The sequence below is a fragment of the Sceloporus occidentalis genome, unplaced genomic scaffold (assembly GCF_023333645.1).
Source record: "Sceloporus occidentalis isolate IW3139 unplaced genomic scaffold, rSceOcc1.0.p SCAF_1, whole genome shotgun sequence".
Taxonomy (NCBI): domain Eukaryota; kingdom Metazoa; phylum Chordata; class Lepidosauria; order Squamata; family Phrynosomatidae; genus Sceloporus; species Sceloporus occidentalis.
This window is the reverse complement of record NW_028316981.1, coordinates 24,537,835-24,556,856: the sequence shown is the minus strand read 5'-3', so window position 1 is coordinate 24,556,856 and position 19,022 is coordinate 24,537,835. Positions and strand designations below refer to the sequence as shown.

The following is a 19,022-nucleotide window of genomic DNA, read 5'->3' as shown; positions in this document are numbered from 1 at the left end:
CTGGGATAGTTAGTACAGTCCCCTCCTCTGGTATCACCCAGGCTGGAGGGTGGGGCCTCTGAGGGCCCAGTGGTGGCAGCACTTCTGGGGAGGGCGGTGGCTAAAGGGGTACGTTTGCCCCTTCTTAGCTGCTGCCGTGCCATTGCTGTACTCATGAGAGATTGGGAGGGCTGCGCTTAGGCCTCTCCTATGTTACCAGGGTTCATTCTCCTCATGAGTGGAACGGTGTCATGGCAGCAAGTTTGGAAGGGGTGTGAAGGCTGTTGCCGTGAAGCCAGGAGGAGCACACTTGCCTCACTCGCCCTGCAGCAGGAGGTGGGCCTAACCAGGTGTCATCCCCCTTTTGGGGTGATGCCACTAGTGGTGCCACTAGAGATAGTGAGATTATCACATTCTGATGGTTCAGTGTACGCAAACTTTGTTTCATGAACAAAATTATTTAAAATACTGTATGAAATTACTTTCAGGCTATGTGTATAAGGTGTTTGTTAACTGTCAAGTCAACCTCAACACATAGCAATCCTATGGATGAGACATCTCCAAGACCCCCCGTCTTCCACTGCTCTGCTTACGTTTTGCAGACTCATACCCATGACTTCAAGTCTATCCATCTGGCATGTGGCCTCCTCTCTTTGTACTACCTTTTATTACTTTTCCTAGCATTATTGTCTGTATATGAAACATACATGGATTTTGTGTTTAGACTTGGGTCCCATTTCCAAGATATCTCATTATGTAAATATATGCAAATACAGGTATCCCGAAATCCCAAAAACCTGAAATTCCAAACACTTTTGGTCCCAAGCATTTCAGCTAAGACAGACTCATCCTGGACAATGTTTGTTGCAAAATGAGTTATAAATTGATGCAATAAGCCTTCATGATTCTGTCTCTCAACCATCTGAAATAGTGCACTTAGATATCTCTGAATACCAGCTGTTGTTATAACATGAGGAGAGTTATTCCATTCATGTCTCTCATGTGGAAAAGTTTGTCTTTATTAAAGTTCCCAGAATCTTCCTAGCCTGCATGTCCACTAGCAAAAGAAGAAACTTAATGTTGATATCAACTGATCATCTTACCTGATACTCGCTCCAGTCAATGTTTAATGGCCGTGTGAGAGAGGCTGGGATGCTTAGAGGAGCATCTACATAATCCTGAAAGCAGATAACACAAAATCATTCACTGGATGGTGTAAAAGGAAAACTTCAAATTTCCTAGAAATTATTAGACAGTGTTTTGCTCCTGCATCTAAAAGTTCATATCAGCTTCAGAGGAAAAAAGGATGTTGGGAGGGGAAAGAAGAAATCTAGCAGCATCTCTAAAGCTTATTTATTTCAGCATGAGCTTTTGTTGAGCATTTCAACCCACTTCTTCAAAGAGAATCCAAGTCTTCCAACTAAAAATCCTTAGCATATTTACTTGCCAATTGGATTTCCTTCCAAGATTACTTGCAGCCTTATTTCTGTCCTGTCAACATGCCAATTATTGTCCTGAACCAAAGAACATGCAGAACACACATTCCACTTAATAATGATGCCACCTTCTTTTCTGCAGTGATATTGGTACACCTCAAACAGAAATACTGGAACTGAATTTTCTGATCTGACATGGCTATTGAAGCCAAAACACTAGATCAATTTTGCTGAACCCCTGGTGACCTTATCAAGCCATGCCAAATGGTTAGCTCACTTTCACTTACTCATGAAGTATTCTACACATTGCTACACTCCTCCCCCTTGTTTCTGTACACAGCATACAAGAAGCAAGAATACAATTATAAGCCCAAGTACATGTATTTCACAACTGAGAAGTCCTTTTGGCTAGATGGCACCAGCTTTATTATGGAGTCTGGCTACTCATGAGAATGGCATGCAATATTACCCTATTTGGAGTTTCCAAATCATATTTAAAAGTGGTTCCAGGGAATGTAGTTTAGCCACTACTACAGAAATCAAAACTTTTTATCCAGAAGAGGCTTTTAAAAGATTCTCCCTGGTCCTGAGCTTTCGCTTCAGAGGAAGATACTGTGGAACATGGTGCTTGCTTACTAGCTGGTCTGAGCTGGTCTCCAGAGTGGTGTTGGAGCCCCCTCCACTTGTTGTACCGGGGGACATCAAAATCCAAGGCAACAGTTCAGGATTTCATGTCTGCTATGATAATCATGTAGCTGTCCCAAGTAATATCTGGTGCCACGCATACTACAGGACATACTCTGGACCTGGTTTTCTGTTCTGGGCAGGATGACAGTGATCTGGGTATGGAGGAACTCTCTGTAGTTCCATTGTCATGGACTGATCCTTACCTGAAGATTAAAATCACTGGGACTGAAAGCATCTGCAGGGGTGTGGAGCCAATTAAGACAGTCCACTCCAGATTTATGGATCCAGATGGATTTCCGATGGCTCCTGGAGAGCTTCCAGTTGCTTTGGTAGGTAATCCTGTCAAAGCTTTGGCTAATTCCTGGAATAGGAAAATTCCAGGAGCAGTGGACACTATTGGCTCTAAGCTTCCCCTCCCATGAAGGGGAGCCAAGCAAGCACGCTAGTTTAACAGGGAGCTGGTGGTGATGAAACGAGTGGGATGGAGACTACAGCAACAATGGTGGAAGACTCAGAGTGGATCTGACCAAACATGGGCTAGACCTCATTGGTAGGTCAGCTTGGCAGCAGCAAAAAAATTATACTTCTGTGCTGCCGTTGCATTTACACAGTGTCATCCAGCAAAGCTGTCTTGAGTGGTCAGGGGCCTTTTACACTCTGATCCACAAGAAGAAAATAAAGATCACTCGACAGCTTGCTGTGAAGAATCTGCAAGATACAGTAGAGCCTCGGGTTACGAAATTAATTCGTTCCGCGGCCGCTTTCGTAACCCGAACGGCTTTCGCAAGCCGAATCCCCATAGCCGCTAATGGGGAAAAGCCGCGATTTGGTGTAAAATCGCGCCGAAAAGCACCAAAAGTTTTTTCGGGACCCGAAAAAACTTTCGTAACCCGGATCAATAATTTCCTATGGGTTTTTTTCGGGTCCCGAAAAATTCGTAACCCGGGTATTTCGTATCCCGAGGTTCCACTGTACTTTGCAGACAAAATTGCTCAGATCTGTTCTGATTTGGATGCTATAGTTGACATATGCCCAGTGGATGTAATTTCACCACCTGCTTGTCCTGTATTATTGGATAAGTTTCAGTTTGTGCAGCTTGGGGATGTAGACAGGATCCTTGGAGAAATGAGGGACACAACATACATACTGGATCCTTGCCCTTCTGGCTCCAGAAAGCAGCTAGAGGGGGAATGGCTAGCGTGGTAAAGGGAGTAGTGAATGCATCATTGCAGCAAGGCAGATTTCCACTCTGTCTAAAGGAGGCTGTGGTGAGGCTGTTACTGAAAAAGCCTCTCACCATTTTGAATAACTATCAGCTAGTCTTTAATATTCCATTCTTGAGCAAGATTCTGGAATGAGTGGTGGCCTCCAAGCTCCAAGGGTTTTTGGATGAAACAGATTATTTAGATCCATTTCAATCTGGCTTTAGGGCTGCCTATGGGATGGAGATAGCTTTGGTTGCCTCAGTGGATGACCTGCATAGGCAACTGGACAGGGGATGTGTGTCCCTGTTGGTGCTGCTGGATTTTTTGGCAGCTTCTGATACCATCGACCATGGCCACCTCTCTGAGACGGGACTTAGGGGCATTGTTATGCAGTGGATCCACTCTTTCTTGGAGGTGCTGAGGACTCTTGTTTGACCCCCTGGACATTGGTCTGTGGTGTCCCTTAGGGTTCTGTTCTGTCTCCCCATGTTATTTAACATCTACATGAAACTTCTGGGAGAGGTCATCCAGAGATTTGGGCTGCGGTGCCACCATTATGTGGATGATACACAACTCAACCTCTCCATTCTATCTGACTCCATGGAAGCTGCTTCTGTGCTGAACCAATGTCTGCTGTCAGTAATGGACTAGATGAAAGCAAACAAACTGAAACTTAATCCAAACAGAACAGAGGTGTTCCTGGTCAATCATAAGGTGGATCAGGGAATGGGGACTTTGCCTGTATTGGATGCTGTTACACTTTCCCTGAAATCTACATAATCAGCAGGGACATAGCCAGGATTTTGGGAAGGGGGGGTCCAGACCAAGTGCCACCATTATAATGGGGCCTGGGTGCGGCGGCACGGCAGCACGCACTATTCATATTATCTAATGGAAGGGGGAGTCCGGACCCCAAGAACCCCCCCCCCCTTGGCTACGTCCCTGTTTACAGTGTAGGTATTCTTCTGGAGAACTTCCAGGTTTCGGCAGTGGGCAGGAGTGCATTTGCATAGTTAAAACTAGTGCACCAGCTGTACCCATTCCTTGAGACATTGGAACTGGCTACAGTGACACATGCCTTAATTACATCCCATTTGAACTACTACAATACACTCTATGTGGGCCTTCCTTTGGAAACCGTTCAGAAACTTCAGCGGGTTCAAAATGTGACACCCATAATACTGTTCGGGGTCAGCTATAGGGAGCATATAACTTCCTTGTTGAAATAGCTCTATTGGCTACCAGTTCATTTCCAGGCACAATTCATGACCTATAAAGCCCTGCACAGTTACGGTCCAAACTATCTGAAAGATCCTATTTCCCCATACAAGGCATCAGAACTTGCCAGCACCCTCAGATCTTCAGGTGGGGGCTTTCTCTTGGTCCCACCACCATCACAAGCTCACTTGGTGAAAACACAAGAGAGAGCCTTCTCTGTGCCTGCTCCCACCCTCTGGAAGTCCCTTCCACAGAGACTAGGCTGGTCCCTTCCCTGCTTTCCTTTTGTCAACGGGCTTTTTTATTCAAGCAGGCTTAGAATGTATAATTGCATCAGGAAGGCTTTTATACAAGGTGTGTGCTTTAGATGCGTTTTTAATTTTTGTATGTATGTAATTTTATACTGTTTTTAGCTAGCTGATTTTAATTGTCTTTTAAATTCCCTTCCTGGGAGAAAGGTGGCATAGAAAATAAACAAATAAATAAATAGAAGTACTGAGGGTAGCACAAAAGAAGCCCATAAAAAGATTTGGCTGGCAAGATGCATCACTGAATATCCGTTCCTATGATTAATTCACAAGAGCCTTAGGCCTTCAACAAAAAGAATGATGCTTTTTATGAACTACTAGTACAGAAACATTTGAAATAATACAAATTGCAGATGCTCTGTGTCACTGTCTTCCGTACCTGCTTCCAGTTAAAAACAAGCCCTTCTGCGGTGTAATCTCTCTCCTTGTACTCCTTGAAGAATTCACAGCCTGTGTAAAGAGGAAGAAAGGGAAGTGGGGAATAAGGGAACCTAGAAAGAGATTACCCAGAACCAAAATCCCACTCAACCATCCATTTTGAGACAGAGACAGCTCATACTTTCTCCACAGAAATAAAATCCTCCTCCATAAGGAAAAAGCATGTTATGGCCAGAGCTGGGCTGTCATTAGGTGTCAGAGCAGCAATCAGCCTGGTCTGCAGCAACAGCACCCTCTGGCAGCAAGGCATCAAAAGAGCTTGATAGCAAGCAAGCAAGGATGAGCAATTCTTGTTTGCCAACAGACAAGGCTTGTCACCAGAAGCCCAAACCAGCAGAGAGCTTAAGGGTCTGTGTCCTCAACTCTACCCAAGAGTACATTCATAGCTCAGCACATGCTCTCCAAGCCACCAGTATTTCTCCCCAAGCTAGCACAAAAAAGGAAGATATTCTGAAGCAAGATTTCTTGGCAGGAGTACAGCATATGAGTGGAGGTCCACAGTCTATATGCTGTTGATGTAAACAAGTAGCAGAAGAGAGAACATATAGCAGAATAAAAGACCCAGGCCATATTATTGGCCTCACCCATATTTTAAGACAGGCATAGACATTCATGACTTCAAGACATTCTGAATTTTAACTCCCATAATTCCCTGACTGCTGGAGCTGTAGGACTTGCAGGCTAATGCACTTGGAGGACACTAGGACAACAACCTTGTATTAAATTAAACCAATACTTTCAGACTGTTGTATTCAACTGAAGTATTTATTTATGAATACAAGTTCATATGAGTCATATGTAACTATAAGAAAATGCCTCTGTACAGGAAACCATAAATACTTTTGGATACAACAGATTAACCTATTTTTAAAATGGACACTCTGGATGACTGGTGGGGAGAGAGTCCTATCTTTCACATGGGGTAGAACGCGAAGAACTACACCACAGATCCAACAGCAACAGAAAAGCCCAATGTGGAAGAGAAGGACCCGCTGGTTTGAGCACACATTTATAGCCCGGTGCAAATTCAATTTAAAATGAATTCTCATCTGCTTCAACTGTATCAGAGTGGGGAGATGTCTTGTGCAAAAAAAAAACCCTCCCACCTCTACCCGCCGACCACTTGACTATTTCAAAGTAATGTTCTGGAAGTGAACATTCATCCGTAGCTTGATGCAACTTTAATTAGAACATTCCCACTGTGGGTTCCCATCCATTAGAAGATGTTGAGTACTTATGTGCTCATTTCATCCCCATTTAACGCCTCTCAAGGAACATCCCATAATGTTTCAAGACTTTATGGACTTTCCAGGTCAACACCTGCTAGCCAAAGTTTTCCTCACAGCACTTGGCTCCTTCAGCAGTGCTTTACCTTAGCTAGGTAAAGTTTAGATACAGAAAGGAGGAGGAACCCCAGCATGGCAGGGAAGCAGCCAAGTTAAGTCCAAAGAAGCATGATGTAGCGGCAGTCATATTATCCCAGCGTGCAACATCAATTTTTTCAGCATCATCCACTTATGATACAGTATTGCCTCTGCTCCCACAAATGAAGGATGAAAGATAGTGGCACAAGTCTCAGACCAAAAAATATTTGTGGATATCTTTAGAACAATACTCCCAAGTTAAGTGTTTATGTATTTGTCCTGTTTTATTCTTCTTTTTAGACTAAACTACCTCCCAAATTGGTTCACATAAACTGAAAAACCAGAAATGAATAGCGCTATCAGGCTGATAAACCAAAAAAGAGAAAACATATAAAACAGAGTAGAATAAAGGGGTAAAGGAAGGAGACTGGTTCTTTAAACAAGGTGTTGTCCTGTAAGCAGGCACTGAAACACAATTCTAGTAACACTATTCTTTCCATTTTGCTCAGGGCTTAACTTTTTTTGGAATATAGCTTCCACAACTCCCTAATAAGCATGGTTTACTTACTCCTTTGGTCAATAGATGAGAGCCAGTGGGGTTTTTTTCTGCTGTATTTCTGTGTTTTCTTCCTACTATAGAGAAAGAAGTGAGCTGCCTGCAAGCTGCTCCTCTTAGGCTGATTGATGGGCCAGGCTGGTCTCTCCCTTGGTATGCATTTGTATCCCACCCTTCCACAGCCTTGGAGGAACGGGAACAATGTCCCAAAGGGCATAGCTCTGTGAGAGGATAGCAGAAGCCAGAGAGTGTTCCATTCTGCTCTCCAGTCCCTACGGCTGTTGGAACAGTGGATTTTCTTGGGCATAGAGTGGGAAGCAAGCTCCCTGCTAGTGCTCCTTTTCCAGTTGATGGTAAATCTTTAAGATATTTTTTTTTTTGGGGGGGGGGGGACTTCTGTCTCTGATAAATAATATGTTATGCTCAAAACATAACTAGGTGGGAGTAAATGCTAGAACATGCTGGCCAATAACAGCGGTTTCACGCCAGCAAAAAAAGAACCCACAAAAAGTGGGTTCTTTTTCTGGAGCACTTGCGACGCCCGAGTGCTCCAACGGCATACTCGTGACATCACAAATGCACCACGACGTGTGGACGCTGAGCGTCCATCGCATCAAAATGGCAGCACCCATGCGTACAGGGCGCTGCCATTTTGACATACAGAATACGTACAAGGGTTGCGGGGCGTCTATAAGCGACGTCCCGAACAACCCTAGCACGTATTCATTATGTACTTAAAGGCCCATCTGTACTGGGCCAAAGAATACCATTTTGAGTTTCACTTCCTTTGTTTTTGGGGATTGCATTTTGTTTTGTTTTAAGACTAGTTAAGCTACTTTCATTAGCAAACCCTCAGAACTGTGGCCACTCATCAACAAATACAACTGAATTTGTGGCAGCATCAAGATTGGTTTTCCCTTCAAAACAAGGTTTAACTTTGGCTAAGGGTGTGATGAATTATATACCAGCTGCCCAGCCCTGTCATAGCAGCAGCCAACCAAAGCTGTTCTGCCCACCCCTACTAAACTTTTCCCAGTACAAGGTCTGCTTCATTTCTTCCCATAACATTCCTTCCATACCTGGGTATGGGATGGAGAGAAGAGTGAAGTCGGCATAGCGCTGTGCTTTATCCACCTTCTCGGAAGATGTTACACTGAGGGAAAGAAGAGAAACACATCACACAGAGCCCTTTGGCACCAGATGGCAAGAGATGCCAATCTCACATGGTCCACCTTTCTCTCTAATTTGACTCACAATAGTCCACACCATCAATGTGCTTAAAATTTAAAGCATGATTCCACACTGAGGATCTTTTAACCCAAGGGCAGGGAACCTTTGGCCCCCCAGAAATTTTAGCATAAAAGCCCTGCCAATCCTACACAGCTTGGCTCCCTGTATGGAACTGTGAGATTGGTAGGCCAAAACGCCTGAAGGGTGAAATGTTCTCTGCTCATCTTGACCAAAAAAACCTGCTATCCCAAGCATCTGTTCTTTTTAAAGATTATAAGTAGCATCCTGCTAAATTACCCAATTGCTCTTATGGTCTAGCCAAGCTGAGCAGTGCCTTTTAAATAAAGACTGTATATAAGATAGGAAGAATAGAAATGGTGCCCTACTGGATACAGAATGCCATAATCCAAGAACCCACATTTCACTGATGAAGTCAGCCAAGTTGAAAATGAAACAGTTACTAGGTTGGATAACTCCTGCCAAAAGCTGAAAGTGCTCTACAAAATACTCTTCTTAACTAAGCAATGTTCTTATGCCATAGTATTAAAACCAATCAAGCCATAATATTGCAGGAGGTGGGAAATGTTGTATTTCTGTGCTGTTTCAATTCACATCAGTCACACTCTGGATGCAGAAAACAATTACAGGAGGCAAAAAAAATGATGATGATGGTGATGACGTACAACTTAATTTATATCCCACCGTTTCCCCAAGATTGGGACTCAAGCAGCATACAAACTGAAATGATACAATTAAACCATACAAAAGTCAACTTCCAAGGTAGCCTGTGGTCTGAAGGGATACAATTCAGAATTCTATCTCCTTGTTTGGTACCATGTACAGGATAGGGCTAAGTTCTCTGCAGCTATGGTTCAGCGTGCTCTATGCTATGATAAACCAGACCTAGGTGAAAAACAAGGGGAGGCACAACTTACTCTTCTCTTTCTAGATGACTTTTCAAAAGGAGCTGTAGCATGCCAGAAAAAAGAAGTGGGAAGGTAAGAATCAATCCTAGACATGTGCTACCCCACAAGATTTATCAAATGTAGCTAAAAGGAATCCAGTTTCTACATCCAAGAGAGTGGTTAAAACTGGTTATCTTAAAAAAAAAAACCACCATTTTTTTCATTGCATTTGTATCCCTCCTTTCCGTCACAAAGCTCAGGGAAGTGTGTGTGGTTCTCTCATGTCTTTGTCCTCACAGCACTTCAGAAGGTAGGTTAGGCTAACTGTGACTTTCCCTAGGTTACCTGGGCGCGTTACAGACCACCCAAAATGGGCGGTCTGCCGCTGCTGTCATTTGCAGCGCGGAGGAGCCCCAGTGCCCAGAACGTGCAGCTCCTCCACGCTGCAAAAAAAGCCCCCAAATGGTGCTTCTTGTTGCGGCACGCTTATGACGTCGCAAGGTGCCAATGGCGCACTCGCGCCGTCATTTGCGCTGCATGACGTGCAGATGCAACGCGCCCGCTACGTCAAGATAGTGGTGCCCGTGTGGAATGGGCGCCACCATTTTTTGCGCACTCCACACGTATTAGGGTTAGGAGCATCAGGAAGTGATGCCCCTTTCTAACCCTAGTACATGCGGAGCACATACTATATGCCTGTGCAGAACAGGCCTTAGTGAGCTTTATGGGAAAGGGAATTTGATGTGGATGCAATCCCTGTTCTAAATCCAACATTTTAACCAGGTGTTCCACCAATCAGATATCCACCAGTTGAGTTGGAGTACAGCTCCCATAATTGTAGTGGGGACTGTAGCCACAACATATCTGGAGAACATCAGGCTGGTGAAGACTGATGTAACCGCTACACCATACTGACTCTCAGAAGAATAGTACAGTCGGAACATGACTTGAAACTTGGCTTCAAGTAAGCAGATTACATAAAACCCACAAATCTATCTGTACTTACTTCAAGCCAAACTTCACTTTCTTGTTTTCTACCATCAAGTCACAGATGTATGCAACCGACAGATAGCGCAGTAATTTGATGTCATGACCACGGACCTTGTCAAACAGCTGAGAGTCTGCATTTCTGAAAAGTGGAAAACAATTATAAGGCTTTGCCCAAGAAAGAAAAGTGTAGAGTTCTGACAAAGAGACTCAAATGTACAAGCAAGTTTTATATGCCAAAGCAAAACCCCACCCTAATGCAACAGCCCAAATGCTCTACAGCAGCCATGCACAAACACATGGTAGAAGTGTCATTTCACTGAAATTTGCCTAAAAACAGAAAGAACAAAAACATCTGAAAATGTTGTCCAGGAAGTTAGTTGTATTAAGCTCCAGATGAATTGGTAAGCATACATATTCTGAACACTTAAATTGTTTCAGATGTTGTTGTTTCACAATTCACTTATTTTCCTGGAAAAGTTTTGCAGATGCTGTTGAGAAGCTTAACAGGTTCTCCAACACTTCCCCAAAGTTACAGTGCTTAGAGCAGGAATGGGAAACCTGTAGCCCTCCAGATGTTGTTGGACCTCAATCCGTATTAGCCTGGCCAATATTGAGATGCTGGGAACAGTAGTTCATCAGCATTTATAATTATAATAATCCTGCTTTATAATTAACTTGAAAGATAAGACAAGACAAATAATTTAATCTGCAATGTTTGCAATGCAGACATATTCCATATTATTCTATAAGCGAGAAATAAAGAAGCCCCTGAAAATGGATTTCAGTATTATAAATTGCCAGCAATCACCCTAAAGCATTATTTCAACAGACAATTTTTAATGTTGAAATTTTAGTGCTATTTCAGGACAGTTATTGGTTTTCAGGTTTTGGCCTGAAGCACTTTGATTTGCTTCTTATAGATCAAAAGGTTATAGATTCCTCAAATAAAAAACGCATATAAACAGAGAAATTAGTAGAGGTAAAGCATGTTCCCCTCATATTCAATACATCTTCAACAGGAGCCTTCCTTTTAGTTACCACACAGCCACCAAATCTTCTTTCCTCAGTAGCAATATAATAAACATGGTTGAACTGTTCTGTCTCTCACTTCATCCACATGACAATTAAACTATTTCCTCACCCCAGACTCCTGTATCATTAACATTGCCACAACAGAAAATAATCAAAAGTGAAGCTGGAAGCAGAACTCAATGCTGGCAGAAAAGACACTTCTTAAATTACAGTGGACCCTTGATATTTGTTGGAGTTTGGTTCCAGGACCCCCCGTGGATATCAAAATTCATGGATGCCCAAGTCCCATTGTATGTAAAATGGGGTCACTTATATAAAATTGCAAAATCAAGATTTGCTTTTTAGATTTAAAAAATATATATTTTCAAGCTGTGGTTGGTTGAATCTGTGGATGCAGAGCCCATGGATATGGAGTGCTGACTGTTCTCCCTACCATGCCAAAAAGTGGACGATTTCAGAAGGCCTAGAAGTCCGTTTTACGTCCTAGGCATCCAACATGTTGCATGCCCTCCCAACTTCCAATTCTTTCACTTTCTCCCCAAATACTTGAAGTTCACTTTCAGGAGGTTTTTTTTTTTTTTTTTTTTTGGGGGGGGGGGGGCAAAAATACACAAATTGATTAAAACAGGGCCGTATTCTGTTCTAGATTAAAGAAGCTGCTCCTGGAGGTTTTAGGAACAGTAGTTTCTCTTTTCAACCAAAAAAAAAAAAAAGGGGGGGGGAGGGAAAAGAGGGTAGGGGGGACTTTAGGAGCCACAAAAATGGCCTTGTGGAGGGGGTTCACACAATTACAAACGCTGCTCTAAGGAAAGCTGTTAGCACTTTTTGTCCAGGCACCTACACAGAAGACAACAGACCTGAAGGCAGAGTCCTCTTCTGACAGGTCCTCTGTATCTGCCCAGGCATCATCTGAGCCCCCTGCAGAAAAGTGATAAAAATGGATATAGGGGTGGGGAGAGCATGTTAGCAGGAATGGTCTTTGTGGCAATTGATTTCCTCGACCAGAATGACAACAGATAAGTTCCACAACTACTGGTCAGCACCTGGCTTGCTTTCCTACACACGATGGCTCCAGACTCACCATGTGTTTAGTAATACAGTGGACCCTTGCCTTATGTGGAGGATCCGTTCCGGAACACCCCCCCCCCCCCCCAATGTAAGGCGAATTCTGCCTATGCTTGAACCCCATTCACTTGGATATTTCAATTTATCCAGTGGATAAGCAAGAAGCGCCTGCTTTCCATACAGAAAATTCTTTCAATGTATGCCCAAAGTAGTTTTCCCAATATATTCTCCTCCCAGCAGAATTCACCAGGATTAGCTTTTGTGGGCCAAGCCCTGGTGCTGCAGTGGTTAAATGCCTGTACTGCAGCCACTCACTCACAAATTGCAAGGTTGCGAGTTCAATACCAACCAAGGGCTCAAGCTTGACTCAGGCTTGCATCCTTCTGAGGTCACTAAAATGTTATACAGTTTGTTGGGGGCAATTAGTTTACATGTTGTAAACCGCTTAGGGAGCGCTTAAGTGCACTGATAAGCAGTACAGAAATGTACTTGCTATTGCTATTGGGCACAAAAGCTTGGTTGCCATCTTGAAAGTAACATCCAAGTTCAAGTGTGCTGTGGACACCAGCTCTCAATGATGAGTCTTCCCCTTCCACTAGTATTATCAACCAGAATAAAACTCTCTTGTCCCCACTTACCTGAGAAAATGTAATTGTATCCTGTGCGCCCATAAAGTTCCCCCCACCCGGCCAGGGTGGCTGATCGGCATATATGCTGAAAAGATACAAAGAATGGTCATAATAACACAGGGAAGCAGTGCAGCATGGTCTTTTCCTAGCCCTAATCAATGAGTAGCTTTGCACTGTGACTTGCAGATGGATATTTGCATGGCGCACAGGTCAGGTTTTATTACTACCCAGCTGCTACACTAAGCACTCAGCTACATTTCCCCCAACCCCTTTCACTTCACATCACTATTTGCAATTCTTTTTAAACTAATATCAACTGTGTGTTTCATTAACATGCTCTTTGATGCCCAAACACTTAATGAAGAGGATTAGACTGCTCCCTGCAGGATGCTTCCTGATTCATGCATTTCACTCTTAGGAACAGAACTTCTGCAGTAATGCTAAAATAAGTCTGTATGCATAGGACAGCTAATCTCCTGGCCCAGCCACCAGCTATAGAGGTGTGCGCCTGTTACAGGATGGCTTCAGATGCTACTGGAATGTCAAGAAAGGATGGCCAATGACCTTCCTCCCACTTCCATGGACTGGAGCCACCTAGTAGTAAATCCAACAGAACCGTAAGCAAGGAAGGATGAAAGCCATGAAAGACACAAGGCACACACAAAGAGCCTTACCTTTCCCTTGTAGAGGATAACAGGGCAGACAAACCGTCCCCTGCACCTGGCCATTTTGCTTCGGTGGATGAGGTCTTGCAGCTTGCCAACTTGGACAGTACTCTCAAATCTACTGGATACAAAATAATTTCTTATTTTGAATGTGTACCAACAGGATGGCGGGGAGGTATTGGCCAGATATTACAAGTGACTGCAAATTCTCATCTGGGCATACAGCCAAAGCACAGTCTGCCCACAGCAGCCAGAAAGCTCCTGTTTGTTTTGAGGCTAGCAGCCTATGCAGAGGGAAAGGAGAGAAAAGACTGATTCTGTGAACTTAGGGTCTGTGAAAGCTGTCCCTCACCTCTTGCTGACAAGGTTTTATCTGAAGTGGAGACCATATGGTGGAGGAGGACAACTGCAGCTGCTCAGGAGGGGGCAATTTTCTCTTTCTGGGACCTCTAGAGGCCACAAAGATTGCCAAAATATATGTAATGTTTTACAGTGCTGGGTCAGTAGCTTGGACCTTGAATGACCTTGAATATGGTCAATTCTGACCTTGAATGTGGTCAATTCCGGAGATTACTGTTCATGTCAAGGGCAAAATTGCAGCTTAAAACCCAGTATACCCTAAATATTTTGGATTACAACTCCCAGATGCCCCAGCCAGTGTGACACTGCCAGTCTGATAGTAATTGATTGTCTAAGACATTTGGAGGGTATCAGGTTGCCTACTCTACCTATGCAGATTGCCTAAAATTAATTAATTTTTTCCCAAAAAAAATTCCCAAGAAAAAAAATATAAAAAGCCATTTGAATGATACATCTAAACAGAAGTAAAATCTAACTGTTCAAAAGAGCCCTGTACCATATGGTTTTAAAAACCTTGCCCATTTATCAATAGCCTCAAAGCAACTAAGCAGGTGGCTGTATAAGCAGGCAAGTTATTTACAGAGGGTAATGAGCTGACACACAGAGGGAATTCTAATCATCCCATGAGTTCAATGAGATCAGACACTCTTGGGATTTAAAACTGTGTAATAAAAGCCCCAGAACAAGTTATGTGCAAGTCTATAGGCACTGATTTTATTTTTCTTAAACAATATAGGTGGGTAAGATTATAAACAGATCCCCCTTGCCCCCTCCCCCCCACCCCGAGATGTGTATGTTGATAGCATTCATAAACCACTGCAATGCTCACCCCTTATGGCACTCCCAGCCAAGCTTCCATCTACAGTAGTTCTAAGTATCTATCATAAGCTCTATTTTCTGATTTTGCCACAAGGTGTAGAAATCTTTCTTTTAAGTAAAAGAATACTGGTGGTAGATAGCAGATATTTTCTGACTCTTGCACCAGATTCCAAATTCGGGGCTAGAAGTGATTGTCTATAACCCACTGCTCGCTTCTGAACTTGCATATTTCTAGAAGCCCTGTGGATAATTGACTTTTTACTGTAATAGACAACAATACAGCCAATTCTCTTACAAAGATTTTTTTTTGTTTCACATGAAGAAAGTATTCCAAACATTTTGATTATGGTTGAAACATGGGAATCTAGAAGTCTGGCCTAAATGTTTGCATGACCTCAGTCCAGGGCTTTTATGTCCATTCATTACAGCATAAAACACTTTTGTTTCTCCTGCAGAATCTGGTGGGCCATTTGGAAGCCTTAAATGAAAGGGGGAAAAAAACCCTACAGATCTTACCAGCTAAAGAAACCACCGTCTCAGCCCCATCTTCTCAATACATTCTGACATATGTGCCTGGCAAACAGAGCCTAAGATAGCAATGTTGACACCAGCAGCATATTTAAATGTTGCTCCATCCCATTTGAAAAAGCAAAGCAAATTACAATTAGCTCTATGAAAAGCATGAGATCAAAAACCAGGATGAGCAGTTAGCTTGGCATTCTAGTAGGGAGGGAGCAGAAATAGGTTTGAAATTGAGTTGATATTTCTGATGAACAGGCTATGTGGATAGGCATCCTAATTTACAGAGGACAGTCTACTGTTTCAAAGGTGAAGAGTATCTGGTCCTTCATATATTTCAGAGTGCAACTCCAATAACTCCTTACTTCTCAGCCATGCTGGCTGGGGTTTCTAGGAGTTGGCCCAAAACAACTGGAGAGATGAAGGTTCTCCACCCCTGCTCTATTTTAAGGTGTCTTCTACTGCCCAGTCCAAGTCATTTAAAAAAGAAAAACCCATAAGAAAAAGAGAATAGGGACTGTAAGGTTGCCATTAATTAGAACATGGGCAACAGACTGGGCATATCATTTGACTATAGTCTTTCCCACTAGTATGAGATGTGGAGTGGTTTGAATTAGATAACAGAAATTCTGTTTGCATTTATACATTTAAATTTGTATATAAAAATATGCAAACCTATGTTCTTTTTTTGAGTACATATGAATGGCCAACCTTGTTTCTGAGAATAAGAGCAGATGCAGGAATGACTCTCCTTCATAACCCAGGTTGCATTAGAGAAGGAGTGGACAACTATCAGCAGTTGGAACTCTCGACAGACACCATAGGCTAGCAGTCAAGGCATGAGAAGTCTCCACCAATAGCTCCTGAATCTCCCCCTAAAAGTAGGATAAAATGGACTACAGACAGGACAAGCATAACCAACAATGGTGTACTTCCCCTCTTCAGATCACAGAGTAGATCATCCACCAATGTGACAAAAGCTGCCTCTAATTCACAACATGCCTGAAGCTAGAATGAAATGAATCTGGATAATCTATCACATCCTAGAACACCTGGCACTGAGACTAAGTTAACCTTGGATCCTTGCCTGGGATTGAACTCACAACCCTGTGGCTGCAGTACCAGCATTTAACCACTGCATCACCAGGGCTCCATATGTATACATCTTTTCATTCCAGAAAAGGTATTTAATCAGAGTGGAGAGAAAACAAACAGATAGGATAGCAGCAGTGGATTTGAAACTATATGAATTAGTGTAATTAAGATGCATTAAGACAACCATATTGTACTTTAATAATGGCCCAAGACAGATGGGCAAAAAGGGGCGTGGTGACAGCAATTTTAGGATTAGGGACCGCATGGTCCCTAACCCTAAAACGTGCTGGCAGCAGCATCATGGCAGCGTCCCGTCCACACAGTGGCGCCATGATGACGCGTAACGCATGCACTGCATCCAAATGGCGCAGTGTGGGCGTGACGTTTTACAGTGTCTTGGCTATGGTGCGTAAAGGGGCTCCGAAACAGAGCTCCTTTCTGGGAGCAGATCGTTCCTGCGGCAACCACATGGCTGCAGGAATAATCCTGAGGAGAAATTTTGCTGCTTCTCTTTGGCCTTGAAAAAAGCCGGATTGGGGCCACAAGGCTACCAGTGAGGCTGCCCTGGCCCCAATCCAGTGGAAAACGGGACGGGTGCAGGCTGCCCCTTTGGGGGCGGTCTGTATCGCACCAATGAGTCTTTTCTCCCCAGAGACTCCACCCATAAGCCCCAAATCCTTCTCTGGTTCTTCATAAGCCAAAAACATTGGAAATGGCGGTCTCCAAGTTCAGAGCAAGACCAATGTTTAAAGGCCAATGCTATTTTAGGCTGCATCACTAGAGTATAATACTGTATCTAGATCAAGGGAAGTAATAGTGCCACTCTATTCTGCCTTGGTCAGACCTCACTTGGAATACCATGTCCAGTTCTGGGCCCCACAATTCAAAAAGGATCTTGAAAAAATGGAGCATATCCAAACGAGGGCCACCAAAACGGTGAAGGGCCTGGAAACCATGCCTTATGAGGACTTAGGGAGCTGGGGATGCTTAGCCTGGAAAAGAGACGGTTAAGAGGTGATATGATAGCCCTGTTTAAGTATTTGAGGATGGAGCAAGCTTGTTTTCTGTTGCTCCAGAGACTAGAACACGGAACAATGGATGCAAGCTATAGGAAAAGAGATTCCATCTCAACATTAAGAATAACTTCCTGACAGTAAGATCTGTTTGACAATGGAACACACTCCCTCAGAGTGTGGTGGAGTCTCCTTCCTTGGAGATCTTTAAGGAGAGGCTGGATGGCCCTTTTGGTCTCTTCCAACTCTATGATTCTAAACAGGGTCTTGAAGTTGGTTAAACACTCTGGCAGACTTTAAACTTGGCAGTTGCCTGGTTTGGATGGGAAAAAAGCAATTGACAGCTTAATTGAAGACTTCTAAGTTTAATTGAATGCTGAGAAGGAAGAAGAGATGGGGTTGCATATATGTGAGGCATGGGCCCAAGGTTCTTTCTTCCCTCTGCTTAATTAACTGAAATATCACTGCCTGAACATGGCTTGTATGACAGAACACAAGAGAGTCTTGAAATCTCCTCTCAGGAAATACTTAGGTTTCTTAAATGGACAAGCAAAATTGGAAGAGAAAAGTGGAAAGAGAAACAAGATAGGGTGGCTTGGAGGAGAGAAGCTATCTGAAGCCTCAGAGATAGGAGGCAAGGACAGATGGGCATAGCAAATTCCCAAGGGATACCAATTAGTACTTGCTAGTTTCAAACCTATTCTGTAAGTCAGATCAGAAGTTTTGCCCCCACCTGTGCTCTCCTTATCCTCATTTCCTTAATGAGGCTGAAGTTGACACTAGTTCTACTTAAATAGGCTGCACTTCTGAACTGAAAAAGTAACTGGAATATGAAGCACTATCTTCTGCAACCCCAAATGAACTTAGAAACATCCCTACCAAGCTCAGTTGAGATATCCATCTCCAAGACACCACTTCTGGCTCAAAACTTCCATGTCAACCAACCTTTCTCAAAACAGATCACCTTCCAATAGCACAGACACTGCCTTGACATGCTAAAATAAAGCTTTTTGGCAGATAAGCTACACTGCTACAGTCTCTCAGAGTATCCTTAAAACCATCTATTTACACATACAACCTTTGGCAAAATTCTATATCCGTTGGGTGTCTTCAAGTCATTTCCAGCTTGTGGCAAACTTATCATGGGGTTTTCTTGGCAAAGTTTGTTCCATCCTCTGAGGTTGAAAGAGTGTAATTTGTCCAATATTACCCAGTGGGTTTCCATGGCCAAGCAGGGATTTGAACCCTAGCTTACAGCACTCAATCCACTACACCACACTGTCTCTCACTCTATATCCTGAGGATATGTGCTGGTTTATACATATCATCCCTATGGTCTGCTAAATTCACAGGCGGTATCTCAGAAGCAAACTATCCTCTTCACTGTTAATTCTTTTGTGAGAAAACAAAGAATTAACAGCTAAAAGGACAGATAGGTTGCTGCACAGAAACCACCTGCAGATTTGGCAGAATGTAAGGTGTATAGAGTGAGAGCAAGTGTGCTGTTGT

At 43.2% G+C, this 19,022-nt stretch overlaps 1 protein-coding gene across 4 annotated transcripts in view; it reads right to left on the bottom strand.

Moving 5' to 3' along the window:
* The window catches only part of MTMR14 (myotubularin related protein 14), an 87,644-nt gene that overhangs the window by 56,178 nt on the left and 12,444 nt on the right, over positions 1-19,022 (bottom strand). For 2 of the 4 annotated variants that reach the window (XM_089517598.1, XM_089517615.1), the window contains exons 3-9: positions 13,717-13,828; positions 13,052-13,127; positions 12,206-12,266; positions 10,333-10,455; positions 8,271-8,344; positions 5,213-5,283; positions 1,083-1,157 (exon numbers count right to left, since the gene is read on the bottom strand). In XM_089517598.1, coding sequence (XP_089373724.1) covers positions 1,083-1,157; positions 5,213-5,283; positions 8,271-8,344; positions 10,333-10,455; positions 12,206-12,266; positions 13,052-13,127; positions 13,717-13,828 — 592 coding nt within the window. The remainder of the gene's footprint in view (positions 1-1,082; positions 1,158-5,212; positions 5,284-8,270; positions 8,345-10,332; positions 10,456-12,205; positions 12,267-13,051; positions 13,128-13,716; positions 13,829-19,022) is intronic. The other 2 variants (XM_089517607.1, XM_089517625.1) reach the window with 1 other exon arrangement.